Raw genomic sequence first — 18980 nt, forward strand, 5'->3', positions numbered from 1 at the left:
CGAGGCCTAATTTTTCATTTTTCTGTTCTTCTGGTGAATTAGAAAAATGAAAATCTCTATGTAGTTGTGAACAAGTCACAGACTGAACTGCAGGGGGTACCCACCTCTTCCCTCTAGTAGTGACATCAGTGCTCTTACCAGTTGTCACAGCAGTGTCCTCCTTTCCCTAGTAGTCACAACACAACTCCCCCCCCCCCCCCTAAAAAAAAATCTGCATCCTATTGCTTCCAGTGTGCAGAATATGCAGCAACATGTTGCCTTCAACCTCTTTCTAAAGTCACCCCCCCCCCCTTTCCCGAATAGCCACAACAAGTCTCCCCCTGTCCACAGTAGCAGCAAACCCCATCCTCTTTTCCACCATAGTTAGTGCTGGCAGGATCTTTTTATACTAGCAGTCACAGCAGGGCCTTCTGTTTTTGCTAGTAGTGTAGTGTCCTACTAGGTAAAGGTGGGCACTACACAAGGGTTAATATGATCATTGTAATTGATATGAGGTGTTATGTATGTTTTTCCTGTGTTATCTGGGTATCAGGCCTGTTAGAGTGCAGTTCCTCCTCCTAGACGTTAGAGGGAGCTAGGGAACCCCAGATATATATAGTTAGGCCCAGACAGGAAAGAGTAGTGCAGTCCAGGAGGCTAGTAAGTGCAGTCTAGCCTGCCTGAAGTTCCTGAGTCTAAGTTTAGCTCAGAAGATTCACCCCAAGAGAAGAGTTTGCCTCCTGGGAGAAACCTGCAGTTCCCTAACCAGAGCAGAGCCAGTGTTCCAGCTAAGCCAAGTAAGCTGAAGGGCAGAAGGATCATTAACCTAAAGCAAGGGATATATACCTGAGGAGGATTGCTACCAAGGATAAAAGCCAGCATTAGGGCATACGGGCCTTGGGATAAAGACAGCTAGGATATCTGAGGAAATAGTGCAGCCTGGTCTGTGAGCGTTGATTTTACCCTCTGAGTATCTTGCAAAGAACATTATGCCATTGTTGTAAGAGCCTGCTATTGATTAACGCTGCAAAGAGTAACTGAACCTAAATTGTATAAAGTTTGAACTGTTTCCAGTAAATAAAAGTTTGGTTCACCACAACACTGTGTTCCTCACTTATTACAACTATAAATTGGTGTGCCACCGTTACCGGCACTGGCGTCACGAACCTTAAAGGGACCCTGCCCTAGGCACATTAAACATCTGCAACATCCAGGGAACCTCATCCACCATCAGGCCTGGTCCCTATATACAGAGAGTGCCCCAGAGGACTACTGTGCCAGCCTCTCCATCACTGCTATATGCTGCCCAGGGTCATCCTACAAACTGTGAGCAACCCATAGCAACCCTCGTTTGCCTAAGTAACCGTGACCTCACATCGCTATACCCTGCAGGCCTGCGTACTGCAGTAGTCACAGCATAGCCATAGGTACTGTATAGGTATAATGTTTTTGACTGTGCATCAGGTTGAAATATTTTTCCAAAGGCTAATACTCTTGTGGTTGACAGTACAAGTGCTTCTTCGGTTGTGTGACACATTCATACTTGTCTGGGAGAAGGACTACATGACTTATCAATGCATCTCAGTAGGCCTCCATAAATGTATGAGGGTAATAAGAAAGTTGGAAACTACTTTCTGCAGATTTACTCACCTCATTACCAGTCAGATAATACATGCGTGCTTCTTGCATTAAATTGAACACATCGGGACACCCTCTAATCAGTTCATTAGTTTCTACCGTACCAACGAGATACCAGGGATCCAGTAAGGGCAGGCGGACACACTCTAACATTTTTGGTAGAAGAGAAATCCTCTCTGGCTGCTTATACCGCACCCATTTTATGACCATCTCAAAGACTTGTGCTTCCTCTGTCACATACAGCTCATCGCTCTTTAGAATATGATATAGAATGTCAGATGTCAACTCGAGGAATTCTTCATGATTTAAAACCTGAGAAAAGTTTTGGATGATATAGTTCTGGACCTGCAACTTCAAAAAGTCCAAGCAGTGGGCATCTGCAAGTCTTAAAATTCCAACGCAGTTTTCGGGGTGAAGAGCTTCTGTAAGGAAACTGGAACAGGCGTCCACCATGCGGAGGAACTGAAAGAAAACCAGGAAGTTGTGAAACTTCAGCATCTGTGTACAATGGAGACTACAGCAGGATGTGCTGGACACCACATCTACAGAGATACAGAATGAGATAAGATGCCATAGTCAGGATATAGTGGCTGATGGTGCCCGAATTTCATTCTAAGGCCTCATGCACACGACCGTGTTTTTTGTTCGCATCCAATCCAATTTTTTTGCAAATCGGATGTGGACCCGTTCACTCCAATGGGGCAGCAAAAGATGCGGACAGCACATGCAGCGATCTCCTCCCCAGCATGGGGAGGAGTGATCTCTATGCCATCGCTCGTCCCCATGCTGTATAGTGGTTCGCCGGCGGCAGATTGTTCTTAGAAACCACAATCTGCCACCTGCAAACGATCATTTTTTAGCATGTCAACATGTCAGGTCGTGTGCATGAGCCCTATGTATTTTGTGGTCCGCAAAACATGGATCCGCAAAAAAAAAAATGGATGACATCCATGTGACATCAGTTTTTTTTTTGCGGATCCATTGTAACTATGCCTGTCCTTGTCCAAAAAACGGACAAGTATAGAACATGTTCTATTTTTTTGCAGAATGGAATTGCGGACATATGGATATGGAATGCACACGGAATAATTTACGAGGTGTTTTTTTTTTTTGCGGCCCACATTGAATTCAATGGTTCTGCATACAGGAAAAACGGAACGGACACAGACAAAAAATACGTTTGTGTGCATGAGCCCTAACAGGTAGGACAAACCGGCTAGAAGGTGGTGAGGGGACTGCAAAGAGTTAGGAAGGGCGATGAGTTTGTTCCAATTTAACCCAAAGTGGAGTATTGGTGGGCTTTTTCTGGAAGATTTTGGGGTGGCATCCCATGAGTAATGAAAATCATATTACATAGACATGACAATGTCTTTCTAAGGCTACTTTCACACTAGCGTTCTGCTGTCCGCTCGTGAGCTCCGTTTGAAGGGGCTCACGAGCGGAGCAGAACGCTTCCGTCCAGCCCTGATGCAGTCTGAATGGATGCGGATCCGCTCAGACTGCATCAGTCTGGCGGCGTTCAGCCTCCGCTCCGCTCGCCTCCGCACGGCCAGGCGGACAGCTGAACGCTGCTTGCAGCGTTCGGGTGTCCGCCTGGCCGTGCGGAGGCGTGCGGATCCGTCCAGACTTACAATGTAAGTCAATGGGAACGGATCCGCTTGAAGATGACACCATATGGCTCAATCTTCAAGCGGATCCGTCCCCCATTGACTTTACATTGAAAGTCTGAACGGATCCGCTCAGGCTACTTTCGCACTTAGAAATTTTTCTAAGTTATTAATGCAGACGGATCCGTACTGAACGGAGCCTCCGTCTGCATTAATATGATCGGATCCGTTCAGAACGGATCCGATCAAGCGCAAGTGTGAAAGTAGCCTAACAAAGCCAGAACCAGCCCTGTACCGCACATGGATCCAGAGATCTCCCCATTCATTGCTCTAATTGTCAACACTACTAGACTTATGTCAAGCTGGCAGCTCGGGGGGTATGTCCTTTCTCAGGTGACGTGTCCTTTCTGCTGCAGCTCTCTTCCTGTAACTGTCATAGCTTCTAACAGTTAAATGATGGAACTTAGCATGTGCATCCACCACAGCGATGTTACTGAGGTGGACAGAGAAATAAGGAAAAGAACAAACAGCAGGTGGCACTATGCAAATCTCTATGAACTCTATTTGCATCATTTTTATTTAAATGCAATGTATTCAGGTGCTGTTTTAAAAATTAAAATATGTTTCATGGGACAACCCCTTTAAAGTCCCACATTTTCTGGTCTTAAGGTATGCGTTAAAGGGATTCTGTCACCAAGTTTTGGGCTATAGAGCTGCGGACATGCACGGCTAGATCGCCGCTAGCATGTCCGCAATATACCGGTCCGATAGGGCTGTGTGCGTTTAATTTCTTTAAAAAAGGATTTTATAGATATGTAAATTAGTCTTGTAGGTGCCCAAGGGGCTGTACGAACCTTCCTGGTGCCCAGCCACGCCTGCCTGTGAAGGAGCCCAGCACCGCCTATGTCCTCCGAATCTCCTCCTTTCATCAACTATAGATTGCCGTAATCTCGCGATGCGCGAGCTCGCGCATGCGCAGTTCTTTCCCTGAGGCTGATGCCAGCACAGCACGCTTCCCTGACCATCCTATAATCCAACACTAGAAAAGTTGAATTTTTTTTTTTAACAAGGTTTACCTCCATAATAACCGGGCGATTTTCCAATTTTTTATTTTCGTTTTTTAATCCCAGCCTTCCCAAAACCATAACTTTTTTATTTTTCCATTTACATAGCCGTATGAGGGCTTTATTTTTTGTGGGACAAGGTGTAATTTCTAATGGCACCATTTACGGTTGCATGAAATGCAGTGGGAAGCGAGAAAAAAATTCCATATGGGGAGGACTTATAAAAAAACAACACAATGCCGCCACAGTTTTATGTATTTTTTTCTTACAGCATTTCCTGTGCAGTAAAACTGACCTGTTAGTTACTTTCATTCTACGGGTCAGTATGATTACAATGATACCAAATATGTATAGTTTTTCTTGTGTTTTAATACTGAAAAAAATTAACTTTGGAAAAAACTAATTTTTTTCTTTGCATCACCATATTCTTAACCCCATACCTTTTTTTATTTTTAGGGTGACTTCACACTTCAGTTATTTCCAGAGCACGGCCCCGATCTTCCGGTCTACAGCTCCCGAAAAAAATAGAACATGTTTTATTCTTGTCCGGAATTGCGGACAAAAATAGGCAGTTCTATGGGGGTGCCGGCCGGGTGTATTAAGGATCCGCAATACACTACGGACGTGTGAATGGACCCATAAGGTATAAGGCTACATGCACATGAAAGTTGTTTGTTTCCGTGTTTGTTCAGTTTTTTTTGCGGATAGGATGTAGACCCATTCATTTCAATAGGTCCGCAAAAAATGCGGACAGCACTCCGTGTGCTTTTCGCATCAGTATGTCCGTTCCGTAGCCCCGTTCCGTTTTTAAGTATAGCATATACAGTATACAGTAATTACATAGAAAAAATTGGGCTGGGCATAACATTTTCAATAGATGGTTCCGCAAAAACGGAATGGATACGGAAGACATACGGATGCATTTCCGCATGTGTTCCTTTTTTTGCAGACCCATTGACTTGAATGGAGCCACGGAACGTGATTTGCGGGCAATAATAGGACATGTTATACCTTTCAACGGAACGGAAAAATGGAAATATGGAACCGGAATGCATACGGAGTACATTCCGTTTTTTCCCCCGGAACTTTTGAAATAAATGGTTCCGTATACAGACAGTATACGGAACTCAAAAAACGGCCCGTAAACGAAAAAAAAAAACGGACGTGTGCAGGAGGCCTGTCGTTACTCCGAGGGGCTCTGCTTTCTCTGGAACTGCCGTGCCCTCTCCACTTTGACGGGGTCAGGCAGTGTAAACATGGTCACACCTGTCTGGCCCTGTCAATCAAAGTGCAGAGGGTTCGGCAGTTGCAGAGAGAACAGAGCCTCTAGGTGTAACGGCAACGCCCCCATTGCTCCTAGAGCCTCATTTGCATATATTAAAACATAATTTTGCAGACACATATGAACATGGGACCAACACAGATGTCTTCAGCTGCCAAGTGCACATGTAACAGGTCAGCAAGTGTCATGTCTGCTGACAGATGCCCTTTAAAAAATATATATAGTTTTTCATGAGTCGGCCATTAAACTGCAGATTTTATTTTGACTATAATTCCCCAACATGGTTGCAGCCCTATACATGGATATATCTGTGTGAGCTGTTTTCCTATTGTTTAGGCTTATCCCCCCAATGACACAGCCAATACAGATAAGACAGTCGGCTGAACACACACAGATAGCGGGATAAAGAGGACAGCTACAGGAAGTGACGCAGCAAGAAGTCTACACATCTTCTGTGGGTTCTGTCTGTAGGACTGTGGAAATTTCACCCAATTGTCTGTTTAAAAAGATGTCATAATCCAGAAGAACGTTAAATATTTGCAATGATCCAAAGCCATCGTCCTATAGAAATAAGAAGCAGAAAAAGTAGCACCCATCAGGCTATGAAGCAATAAGCTACCATGGCTTCCGCCCTTCCACATGTTCCAAATTACCATGTTGTAATTCAGTCCTTAAAAAGTAACTAAACTTTTAATGATTTTTTTTCAAATGTCCCAAATGCCCTAATAATAATTTTTCTAATAGTAACATAGTTTGTAAGGCTGAAAAAGACATCTGTCCATCCAGTTCAGCCTGTTATCCTGCAAGTTCATCCAGAGGAAGGCAAAAAATGTATATTATCAATGTATTTTATATTTCTACTAGAGCTATTCCCCCCCTAAGGCCTCATGCACACGACCGTGGTGTGTTTTACGGTTTGCAAATCGCGGATCTGCAAAACACGGATGGCGTCCATACGCGTTCCGCAAATTTGCGGTACGGCACGGACAGCCTTTAATATAACTGCCTATACTTGTCCGTAAAGCGGACCACGGAACGAAGCAATGGATGCAGACCGCACATGGAGTGCTGTCCGCATCTTTTGCGGCCCCATTGAAGTGAATGGGTTTGCATCCGAGCCGCCAAAACTGCGGCTCGGATGCGGACCAAAACAACGGCCGTGTGCATGAGGCCTAAAGCGCAGACTTCCTGCGCGCATTAAATTCACTTTTCTGTACACTGCTGACTTCTCAGCGGTGTACGGAGTCTACACTTTATGAAAGTGGCCGCAGCGCAGTGAGTACGGGCAGGAGCGCATATTGCCCCCCGGAGGTTTACTAACTCCTGGCATAGCATGTGTCTGCTCCGCTAAGCTGAGAGTCCTGCATGTCAGCTCTTAGCCTAGCGAAGCAGGCATAGACAGGGTACCCATGTGCTGTGCCAGGAGTTAGTAAACCTCCAGGGGGCACGGGCAGGAGAAGCAATATGCGCTCCTGCCCGTACTCACTGCGCTGCGGCCCCATTCATAAAGTGTGGACTCTGTACACCGCTGAGAATAGTGAATTTAAGGCCCACAGGAAATCTGCGCTTTAGGGGGGAATATGTCTAGTAAAAATACTAAATCCATAAATAAAATACATGACAAAAATTATTATTAGGGCATTGGGGACATTTAAAAAAAAAATATTAGGTTTGGTGGAAGCCCCGTATTCTGCAACTGACTCCAAAAGTATAAAGGTCAGTACCGTCAGTATGTGATAGTCGTATGTCTTATTCATTTGTTTTATCTTTTTACTGCTGTCTTATGATAACCACATGATTTTCACCTTGTATTTGGGTAATGGGGGCAGAATTATTTTTTTATTTGGATTAATATTCAACTGATACCTATCTTCCTTGACCGCCTCATAAACATGTTCATTCCTTTAAAGAGGACCTGTCCCCTCTCTTGACTTGTCAGTATAAGGCTACTTTCACATTAGCGTTTTTTGCGGATCCGTCATGGGTCTGCAAAAATGCTTCCGTTACCATAATACAACTGCATGTATTCATCATGAATGGATCCGGTTGTATTAGGTCTTCTGTAGCCATGATGGATCTGTCATGAATACCATTGAAAGTCAGTGGGGGACAGATCCGTTTTCTACTGTGTCAGAGAAAACGGATCCGTCCCCATTGACTTACATTGTGTGCCAGGACGGATCCGTCTTGCTCCGCACCACATTGCGGACAGAAAAGAGCTGCTTGCAGCTTGTAGCGTTATCCTGTCTGCGATGGGGACACAACCAAACAGAACCGAATGCATTCTGGTAACTCTGTTTCGTTCAAGTTCAGTTTTGTCCCCATTGACAATGAATGGGGACAAAACGGAAGTGTTTTCATCCGCTATTGAGATCCTATGACGGACAACAATAGCAGAATTGAAAACGCTAGTGTGACAGTAGCCTTAGTAATTACTTGCATTCCCCATGCAATAACAATTCTGAAGCATCTATTCTTAAGATCTATGTTGGAATAGTCCTCTTTTATTCCCCCTAGAAGTTCATGAATGAATTGCTAGCATCCTGCAATAAAGGTCCATGGGGGTGTTGACAATTGGGGAAGGGGGTCCCTGCACAGTTTGACACTGGCAGCGCTCAGTGGATAGTGTCAGACTGTGCAGGGACACCCCCAAATGTTAACATCCAGTTGGACCTTTACTGCAGACTGCTGGTAAATCATTAATAAACTTCTAGTAGGAATAATAGAAGAATGGCACTAATATAGAGTTCTATGAAAAGATGCTCCAGAATCATTACATGGGGAATGCAAGCAGTTACTACAGACATGTCAGAAGAGGTGACAGGTCCTTTTTAACCCCTACACAACAATCGTCGCACATACGTACATCCGTTGTTGGCACTTTAAAGATGTTCACATAGCACTCATATGGCTACGTTAGAGGAAAAATAAAAAAAATGTATGGTTCGGAGAAGTGGGGAGTACAAAACAAAAATGGAAAATTGCTGCATCATGAAGGGGTTAAGCAGAGGAAGATAATTCCCTGTAAGACACTCCTGGCAGCCTTTACGGCCTAACATAACAAGGATCAGCCATGTTGTAATCCAACATGTTCAGTCCTTGTTTGATTTAACAGGAGACATAAGGTGACGTTCACACCACCTTTGGCCGCTTTCAGACGAGCGTATTTGCAATGCGTATACAGTCCGGGTTTAACGTACCAAAATCCGCTGCTAATGTTAATGAATAGAGCTATTCACACGGGCGTATAATTTACGTCAGTATTTAAAATATTTTTTTTTACAAATACGCACATTACAGGCAGTGCATAAATAATGAAGGAAAGAAGAAATACGCATTGAAATCCTGAATGTATAAATCCTGGTATATCATCAGGATCCTGAGCCAGAATACTGACGGATTTCGATACGCTCGTCTGAAAGATGTGTCAACGACCACGCTATGAATGAGCAAACATTCATTCATTGGGTGATCGGACCTTTTCTGGCCTGTACCCAAAATTATTATTTCTAGGCAGTAGATTGTCCTTAGGGATAATTACTTGTTCGCATGTTAAACTGTATTACCATATTCTTTGGACTATAAGATGCACTTTTTTAGCAAGAAAAACAATCTTGGTAAAAAGTGCCTGCCCTTATATTCTGCAGTCAGGGTGCTCCAGCAGTGCCAGACCTCCCCGACTGCTTCCTTAATAATCCAGCAGATCGCTCATACAGCGATCTGTTGTATCAGTGAGAGAGCTGTGCGGCACTGATCTCTATGAGGAGAGGATGGAGGGGATTATTAGAAGTACAAACCTCTCCATCTTTAAACTCTGATTAAACTGCAGCTGAAGGACCTTTAATGATGTCACAACTGGGCGGGGCCAAACCAGGAACACAGTCCAGTGCTTAGTGTGTGTATGTGAGATAGAGATGTGTATGTAGCAGGGCTGTGTGTGCATATGTCAACTGTGTAGCAGAGCTTTGTTTGTCATTTGTGTATACAGCAGAGCTATGTGTGTCTATTTCATCAGTGTAGCAAAGCTGTGTTTGTCAGGTGTGTATGTAGCAGGGCTGTGTGTGTATATGTCATCTGTGTAGCAGTGATGTGTTTGTCAGGTGTGTATGCAGAAGGGCTGTATGGGTATATTATATATAATGTATTTGCATGTATGTTTAATATGTGCATGTATAATGTGCGTACTGCACTGCTCTGGGTGTATAATGTCTATACAGCATATGTGTAATGCAGAGCTGTGTGTGTATAATTTGAATGCTGTAGAGCTGTGTGTGTATTTGTACAATGGCATGATCATGAAGAGTAAAAAAAAAATACCAAACAAATCTAGCAGAAGAAGCATGGCAAGACACCGCGGGGCAATGACAGGAGACACATTTACCTGGATAGGCACATTTAATGAGCTGACAACATGCACCATGGCTGTTTGTTATAATGGTCAACAGATGATGCACTAAGGTTAACAGGAGCTCACCAAAACTATTAACCCCCTCTATGCTGGACCCCAAAGTTAGTGACCTGGACCCCTCCACTTCATTAAAACCACCAGGAAAGGTTGAATTACATTTTCGAATTTTCTGTTGAGCGTCTTATAGTCCAAAAAATTAAGTTAAATTCTTATGTAAGAATACCAACCCAGGATTTTCTTGTGCCTAAAAATCTCTTGCGTTTCAAGCCTCCCTGACACGGGCCAGCAGTATGTATCCATTGTGCAACACAGAAACCAGAAATGAGGCAATAGTTGCTGTTTTTCCCACAAGTGCCCTTCTCAGAATTGACCAGTACATAACCTGCCGATTCACTCTGTGCATAACCCATCTGCTCCAGCGTGCTCTTGGCTTTCTGCAGCTGCAGACCCACATCCCAGTCTGGTACAGCAGCTGCCGTGTGTGACCACCGCTGACAAAAATGCCCACGCCTCTAAAGGTGTATTTAAAGAAGCTTTGTCATAGCTTTTTCATATTTCTCAAAATCACAGCAAAACTGCTGCATCTCTGAAATGCTGAAAAAAGTCTCTTAAAAAACATTCTTAGGATCAAATTATAATTTTTACTTTAATTTCCACAATGGAATTTTGTTGTAATTTAGTTAAAAAAAAGTAGATAATCACATTAAAAAAACACAGCAGGACTGCACCGTGCGAACAGATGTGTACACAACTTGGGCTTGTTCCGGCACAGAATGGCGGTAATCAGCCGGACAAAAACCTCTGCGTGCAGCAGCAGTATTTCTTCAGCCGATTCTCTGCATATTTGGCGGATTGCGGCTGGATCACTGCCGGACCTCATTATAGTAAATAGGGCCAGGCGGCATTTAGGTAGCGTCTGGCAATGCCGGATCCGACAGGCTGCTCCCGGCCGTAACAGCCTGCCAGATCGGCAAACGGAAATGTGAAAAAAGCTTTAAAGGGATTTCTAGGATTTTACTATTGATGGCCTATCCCCAGGATATCTGATCAGTAGGGGTCCAACACCCCACACCCCCGCTGATCAGCTGAACAGGAGTAGTTCTCTCACTGTAAAAAAAACGTCCTGAAACTACACAGCTCCATCCCTTGTGTAGTGGCCAAAGCTGGTAACTGCAGCACTGCTTCCATTCCCTTCAATGGGAGAAGCGCTGCAGTAACCAGCTCCATCCACTATTACACAATCTGGTATTGGTGGCCTATCCTAGGCCATCAATATAAAAATCCCTTTACTTGCATGCACACGCTCCAATATGAATTGAATGACTAGTGATCGTTATTACAATGCGTGCACCATGTTACTCTGGCACTTACCTGGAATAGACTGGCGGCCTCTAATATTTTCTGCACATTTTGCTTTGTGATGACTACTTTGCTCGTGTAAGTATAATCTAAGATGGTCTGCATGGTTTCTGCTTCCACTCCCTGGATTATAATCTTGTCTTCGTACTTTTCTTTGAGATCATTGCAGAACATGGCTCTAAGGAACAAAGACACAGCTGTGTCAGGAAAAGCAGCATCAGCGCATATTGTAAAAAATGTCGACTCTGATGTCCAGGGTCTGCAAAAAAAAACAGTGGATCAACTGGTATCATCCCTCACATGTTATACCGCAGAGGCTGCTTCTGGGTTATGTAGTATTACATGGCGCCCACTCGTATACATAGGTGGCCAAGTAATACATGGCTGGGTAAGAGTATGGGTGCCACTCTTTCCTATATTCCGCTGCCCTCCATTCATTTCTATGTGCCTCCGTTCTAGAGATGCGGTGCGGGGTCCTAACGATATGTTCCCAATGTATGATATGTGCCAGCCCCTTTAAGGCTCTATTATACTGAGCAATCATCGAGACACTCATTCCCGATAATTGCCCTTATAATCGTGTTGTTGATCAACGAGCAAACTCTCATCGTGTGACTGATTTGCGTCTTTCATCAGGATGTCCGATTATTGGCAGCAGGTCTACCTGTGTAATCAGGGGTGTGCTGCCGATAATCAATACTAGGATAGACTGCGGAAGCAACCCCCCCCCCCCCCCATTCACTTTGCATCGGCCTGTCAAATAGGTTGGGGAAATAAGCGCCATTTGACGTGTTAATTATCAACTGCCGCTGATGCCTGAAAATCCAGCGGTCTAATAGGGCTTTAAGAGCCAAGCTTATGCATGTCTTTAAAAGGGCTCATATAGACGGCCGCAAAAAATGCAGATCCGTTTTTTTGCGGATTAGATGCAGACCTATTCACTTCCTTTTCTTCTGTTCTACGGCTCCGCAAAACAAATAAAACATGTCCTATACTTGTCAGTGAAAATCAGGATGTGGCCACATTAAAGTCTATGGGTCTGCGGAATGAAATCCGTTTTTTTTTTTGCGGACATGCTGAACTGTCCGCAAAAAAACGGATTCGTATTTTTGTGGACAGCATAAGGTCGCCTGAATCTAATGTAGATTAGAGAAGTGCTGGTAGAGTGTATGGCTGATGAGCGGGCGTCTTTTTCCTCTGACGTATATGTGTAGTATGTAAGGACCCAGCCCCTTGTCACGTGCACAGCGGCCATAGATGTAGTATAGACACGTGCAGGCGTGATGATTGTGATGTTAGATAAGCAGCCACTGATGGCTCAGCAGGTCGGGTTTGTCTATGGTCATCAGTACGTTATCTCCATAGTACAAGACCCGGAGACCAGACATATACTGATGACCGCTCTGCCACGTCATTGCTGCAGATCTGCCAAGGATTCCTATCGGTTCTTTCCATATAAAACTATTGGCAGCAGCTGTTGGGAAAAATATTTTGTGGATTTTAACGAAATGCAGTAAATTAATAGCAGAAGTCTGTGCTGTTTCTTTTCTATTAGCGCCACATTCCAGTTGTTCAAACTGTGGATAGGGGATAACTTTTAATAACTGGAATACCCCTATGGAGTACCGTCTCGCCTATATAGAACATATCACAAGGGCACCATAGCACGTAAATGACATAGGAGGAATCACATGTCAAATAATGTCTAATTGTATTTGTCGCTTCTGTGGTGGGATGGACAAACTGTGTCCCTTTAGTCATATGTTTACAATTCACTCAATGCAAGCACGGGTAACATCCCAGCTTTTTAGGGGCCAAACATGTTGTTGAGCACTCTTCTGTAAACCTATGTCATTATTCACCAATCTATCCTTCAAAGGACGTGGTCTTCTATAAGACATTAAAGGGGTATTCCCATCACAGACAATGGGGGCTTATCGCTAGGATATGGCCCCATTGTCTGATAGGTGCGGGTCCCAGAGAACAAGAGCTAGGACCTGCACCTACAATGAGAACGGAGCGGGGAAATGGACGGAGGGCGCACTGCGCATGTGCAGCCGCCCTCCATTCATTTGTATGGGGCCGACGAGAATAGCCGAGCGCTGACTCGGCTATTTTCGTCTGCCCCAAAGAAATGAATGGGAGCAGGGGCTGCACATGCGCAGTGTACTCCCATTCACTTCTATGGGAGCAGCAGGGAGCAGCACTTGGTGGTGGACGGACCCCTGGGTCCTCCAGCCACAGCTCTCCCTGCTCCGTTCTCGTTGTTCTCTGGGACCCGCACCTATCAGACAATGGGGGCATATCCTAGCGATATGCCCCCATTGTCTGTGATAGGAATACCCCTTTAAGGGTTTTGATTTATCCGTATGGTTTCTGTATGCGATCCGTTTTTTGTGGATCGGAAAGGGAAACAGTAACTTATTAATCACCAAACACATGAGCAATATGGGCTGGGCATAGCATTTCTACAGTATGGATCCGCAAAATACAGATGAAATACAGATGACATACGGATGTGTTACGTTTTTGTTTTTTTTGAGGACCCATTGACTTGAATGGGGCTTTAAACCGTGATTTGCGGACAATAATAGGACTTGCGCTACTTTTTTGCGGAATGGAAATACGGAAACGGAATGCACACAAAGTACATTCCGTTGTTTTTGCGGACACATTAAAGTGAATGGTTCTGCATGCTGTCCGCAAAAAAAACCCAAAACGGAAGCGGAAAGAAAATACATTTGTTTGCATGAGTCCTAACTCTGATAGTGTACCTTTTCTTGTTCTCCAACTATTTATTTTGAGCTATTTAATTATACGGAGTTGATGTTAAATGTGATATAGGGGATTTCATCTATCGTTACTTGTACGCCTGCAGTAAATATAGGATAAAGTGCTGCTGGGTTATTCACACTTTCGCTCCGTTTTTCTGCAAGTGTTAAAATAGGTTCCGTATCTGAATACCTTATTTACCATGTTTACGCTATGATCCTGGCTCAGCCCTCGGCCGCTATCACAGGGTCACTGGTTTGGTTGGTGAGTACAGTACATGACGGGTAGAAGAACACTCTCTGCCATGTGTACACACCGCCATTGGGTACGGGTAAGTGCGCGTGACTGTAGCATTGCCCGTCCCTCAGTGTTTCTATTTCCCTTGATGAACGCTCTGTTTCCAGGTCTCCTACACTTTTATAATACCCTACTAATTAGTTATTTTGTTTAATTAAAGAAGTTACTGTGTTTATTTTGATCATGTGACTGACGCGTGCTGACATGCGCAGTATGTCTCTATACACGCCGAGTAGCCATGGTGATTGATTTCGGCTTTGAGCGCTGTACAGGTGAGCGGACCTAAGGTACCACAGGCCACTATGGAAGATGCCGTGGTCTTTTTTTTCTTTAATTAAATTTTTATAGTGCTGCTCTGACCTGCATTTATATACAGTATATATATACTGTATATATATATATATATATATATATTTTGCAGTTAGAGTATATAGAGAGAGAAAATGTTATTTATATATAAAAGGTATGCTTTCAGTCAGCACGATCATCCCTACCAGACATTATGCCTGGTTTAATAGGGTTGATTCTGCTGACAGGTGCTCTTCAGGTTATGCACGTTACCGCCAGTACCTTATCCAAAAATAATATATTACAAAACAACCCAATAAACTGACATCAAAACGGAATTTAAAGAATTCCCTTCATAATCTAACTATACTATGTGCCCCAGGTCTTACTTTATACAGATACAGTATACAGATATATAGGTATTGCCCCATTTTGAGACCCCGCTTTCTGACACTCACTCACAGACCCTATGGACCAGCGTTAGAGGTTTATCATTCAAGCCTACTTTATAGATCTCTCCTGCCGATAAGAAAACTCAAATGCCCTCATTAGATTCAGGCCTCATGCACACGACCGTTGTGTGTTTTGCGGTCCGCAAATTGCGTATGCGCAAAACACGGATGGCGTCCGTGTGCGTTCCTCAATTTGCGGAACGGCGGGGACAGCCATTAATATAACTGCCTATTCTTGTCCGCAAAACGGACAAGAATAGGAGAGGTTATATTTTTTTGCAGACCACGGAGCAACGGATGCAGAATGCACACAGAGTGCTGTCCGCATTTTCTGCGGCCCCATTGAAGTGAATGGGTCCGCATCCAAGCCGCAAATACTGCGGCTCGGATGCGGACCAAAACAACGGTCATGTGCATGAGGCCTTACTGAGTACAATTTTGGTACTTTCATGATGAAGGTGGATTAGATATTTTAGGCTTTGATCCTCTGTATAACACTTTGGCAGACGGCTGGGCGCGCTCCTGCAGAAGAGGCTCCTCAGTTTCCCAATGGTTATGGTTAGATATAATATAATGTAAATGATTGTAGATTGCATCCAGTATACATAATCCAAGGTATGAAGCAATTATGGGCACTCTGCCATATACTATACCATGCATATGATATTCGACTGCACTGACCTATCAGTATATTTTTGGATAAAGGTGAAAGGAAATAATCTTAGTGCATCTGACTATATATTATTGTGAATGATATAGATATTATCCATATTAACATCCATCTCAGATGAAGTTTTGCAATTGACTGGATAATGGTCATTGCTATGTATCAAGTCACACTAGGTGCTGTTCACACTTGCCTTTTCCTCTTTCTATTTAGGGTTCTGGGATTCTTGAAGGCAAGAACATTGCAGTCTGTAGCGCTCCATCCAAAATACTGGAGTGAAAATGGAAACTTAACAGAGCCCAATACAAGTCAATGGCACCCGTCAGAATTTGATGGGATCCATTCTAGTTTTCATGGGTTCACTCTGAATGATATGAAGTGTGAACAGACAGTGGATTATTTTTTTGAATATTTTTATACATTTTTTATAAATTAAATTTTTAACTACTGTTAAACAAATCTTTTTGGCCAATAAGAAATAACATCAATTATTCTAGGCAGCAACATCCAGAAACTTCATTATAATAAAAAGGGTCATCGTGTCCATCATTATTAAAAATTAAAACTGAACGCTAGAACTTCTCTTCTCTATTCTCATCACAACTTAGCAATGGGGTCAGCATCTTACCTAAAGTAATTGCTGGCGGCCGCCAGTACAACGCGGTGGCATGAGAATGCGCTATTGCCGACAAGCAGCACTACATCTGTCAGCGACTTCTCCAACCTCAGGTTTTCGAGCCCATTCTGAAGAGACAATGTAAATCCAGTGTCATCAAATCTTCGGACATCTCCACTGGATTTTTCAATGAGTTCCTCCAATTCTTTGGGACATTCCCTGTTAAGTGAAATGATAAAGTCATCAGTGCTGTTTTCCACTGATTCTCCCATAATTGCGCCCTGTGGGTGGCTCGGAGTGACTACTACTGTGCTTCTGATGCCGTTAGGTCACACTTAGCAAGTGGAGCGGATTTCCTGCCCATGACTCTAAACTTATCTAAAACTGTCACACGCAAAACAGGAAATCTTACACTTTCTCAGTTGACAGTCAAAATAGATTAATTGTATGGGTTAGTGCAGTTTGTGCCGGGTGTAAAGCACAGCAACGTACACCAGCAGATAACATAGGAAATAATACAGACTGCCTTCGTAAAGATGAATACACAAGAATTCAAGGAGGCTATCCAGGATATTTTTTTTATGTCCCTACCTGTTAAGAGAGCTATGCTTACCCGCTCCAGGCCAGTGCGTTCAGGCACAATGGTTTCCGGACCGTAATGTAATCTTTGTGCATGGAAATGGTCATGTGCGCTGCTGCAGCCAATGACTGGCCTCAGCAGTGATATGTCCCCAAGCAGCACATCACTGAGAACTGCGATAATGAATACAGTGTTGTCACAACTAATGACTAAGGAGTGGACCATAGTGATGTCACCATACAAGTACATTAACCCTTTCAAGACTGGGCGATTTTCCGTTTTGTTTTTTCTTGGTTTAATTTTTTTACTCCCAGCCCTCCCAAAGCCATAACTTTTTTATTTTTTCATTCACATAGCCAATGGCACCATTTACGGTCGCATACACTGAGGGGAGCAGGAAAAAAATTCCAAATGGCATGGAATTATTTAAAAACCAAAAACAACATTCCGCCACAGTTTTATAGCTGTTGTTTTTTTTACACCGTTTCCTATGCCGTACAACTGACCTGTTATTTTTATTCTCCGGGTCACCACGATTACAACGATACCACATATGTATAGTTTTTCATGATTTTTTAATACTGAAAAAAAAAAATTAAACTTTGGAAAAAACTATTTTTTCCTTTGTATTGCCATATTCTGACCCCCATAACTTTTTTATTTTTTGTGTACTGAGCTGTGTGTGGGGGGGGGGGGGGGGGCTCAGTTTTTGCAGGATGATCTGTACTTTTCATTGATACCATCCTGGGGTGTGTAAGATTTTTTGATCACTTTTTATAAAAAAAATTTGTGGGAGGTGAAGTGACCAAAAAAATGGAGAATTGACCATTTTGACCTTTTTTTCCATTTCGCCATTTGCCGTATGGGATAAATATTTTTATGTTTTAATAGTACGGGCGTTTTTGCATGCAGCGATGCTCATGATGTTAATTTTTAAAATTTTTTATGTATTTTAATTTTAATTTCGGGCAAAGGAGGTGATTTGGATTTTTATATTTCTTATATTTTTCAAAACTTATTTTTTTTTACACTTTTTAATAGTTCCCCTAGGTTACTATAGCAAGAAATTATCAGATTGCTTCTCTAATAGACTCCAGTGCATTGGAGTTTATTAGAATTAGGGCTCATGCACACGACCGTATGTATTTTGTGGTCTGCAAAAAACGGATCCGCGAAAAATACAGATGACGTCCGTGTGCATTCCGTATTTTGCGGAACGGAACAGCTGGCCCCTAATAGAACAGTACTATCCTTGTCCGTAATACGGACAATAATAGGACATGTTCTATTTTTTTGCGGAAAATAAATATGGACATACGGAAACGGAATGCACATCAAATAACTTACTTTTTTTGCGGACCCATTGAAATTAATGGTTCCGCATACGGTCTGCAAAAAAATGGCCTCCTGCACACAAACGTTTTTTTTTTAGATTTACGTTCCGTTTTTTGCGTTCCGTATACGGACCGTATACGGAACCACTCATTTCAATCAATCCGCAAAAAAAAACAGAAGGTACTCCGTATACCTTCCGTTTCCGTATTTCCGTTCCGTTCAAAGATAGAACATGTCCTATTATTGTCCGCATAACGGACAAGGATAGTACTGTTCTATGAAGGGCCAGATGTTCCGTTCCGCAAAAAAAACGAAATGCACATGAATTTCATGCGTATTTTTTGCGGACCGCAAAATACTGAAAAAGCCATACGGTCATGTGCAGGAGGTCTTACACTGTGTTCCTGTTAGTGTTGAGCACTATTTATCGCGAATATCGCAACTTCGAGAATTCCCAAATATTTTGAATATAGTGCTATATATTAGTTTTTTAGAATATTCGTCATTTTTTTCCATCTGAAGTTATGATTCCTCCCTGCTTAAGTTGCTTGACAAGCAACTTAAGCAGGAAGGAATCATGACTTCAGATGGAAAAAAATGGCGAATATTCTAAAAAACTAATATATAGCACTATAT

At 43.0% G+C, this 18980-nt stretch overlaps 1 protein-coding gene across 1 annotated transcript in view; it reads right to left on the minus strand.

Annotated features, from left to right (window-relative positions):
• The window catches only part of KLHL6 (kelch like family member 6), a 48243-nt gene extending 31490 nt beyond the window's left edge, over positions 1–16753 (minus strand). Inside the window, exons 1-3 of the mRNA XM_040427879.1 lie at positions 16442–16753; positions 11350–11515; positions 1630–2079 (exon numbers count right to left, since the gene is read on the minus strand). Coding sequence (XP_040283813.1) covers positions 1630–2079; positions 11350–11515; positions 16442–16701 — 876 coding nt within the window. The 5' untranslated portion in view covers positions 16702–16753. The remainder of the gene's footprint in view (positions 1–1629; positions 2080–11349; positions 11516–16441) is intronic.
• Between the last annotated feature and the right edge of the window lie 2227 nt (positions 16754–18980).

The sequence above is a fragment of the Bufo bufo genome, chromosome 4 (assembly GCF_905171765.1).
Source record: "Bufo bufo chromosome 4, aBufBuf1.1, whole genome shotgun sequence".
In the NCBI taxonomy this organism is placed as follows: Eukaryota; Metazoa; Chordata; class Amphibia; order Anura; family Bufonidae; genus Bufo; species Bufo bufo.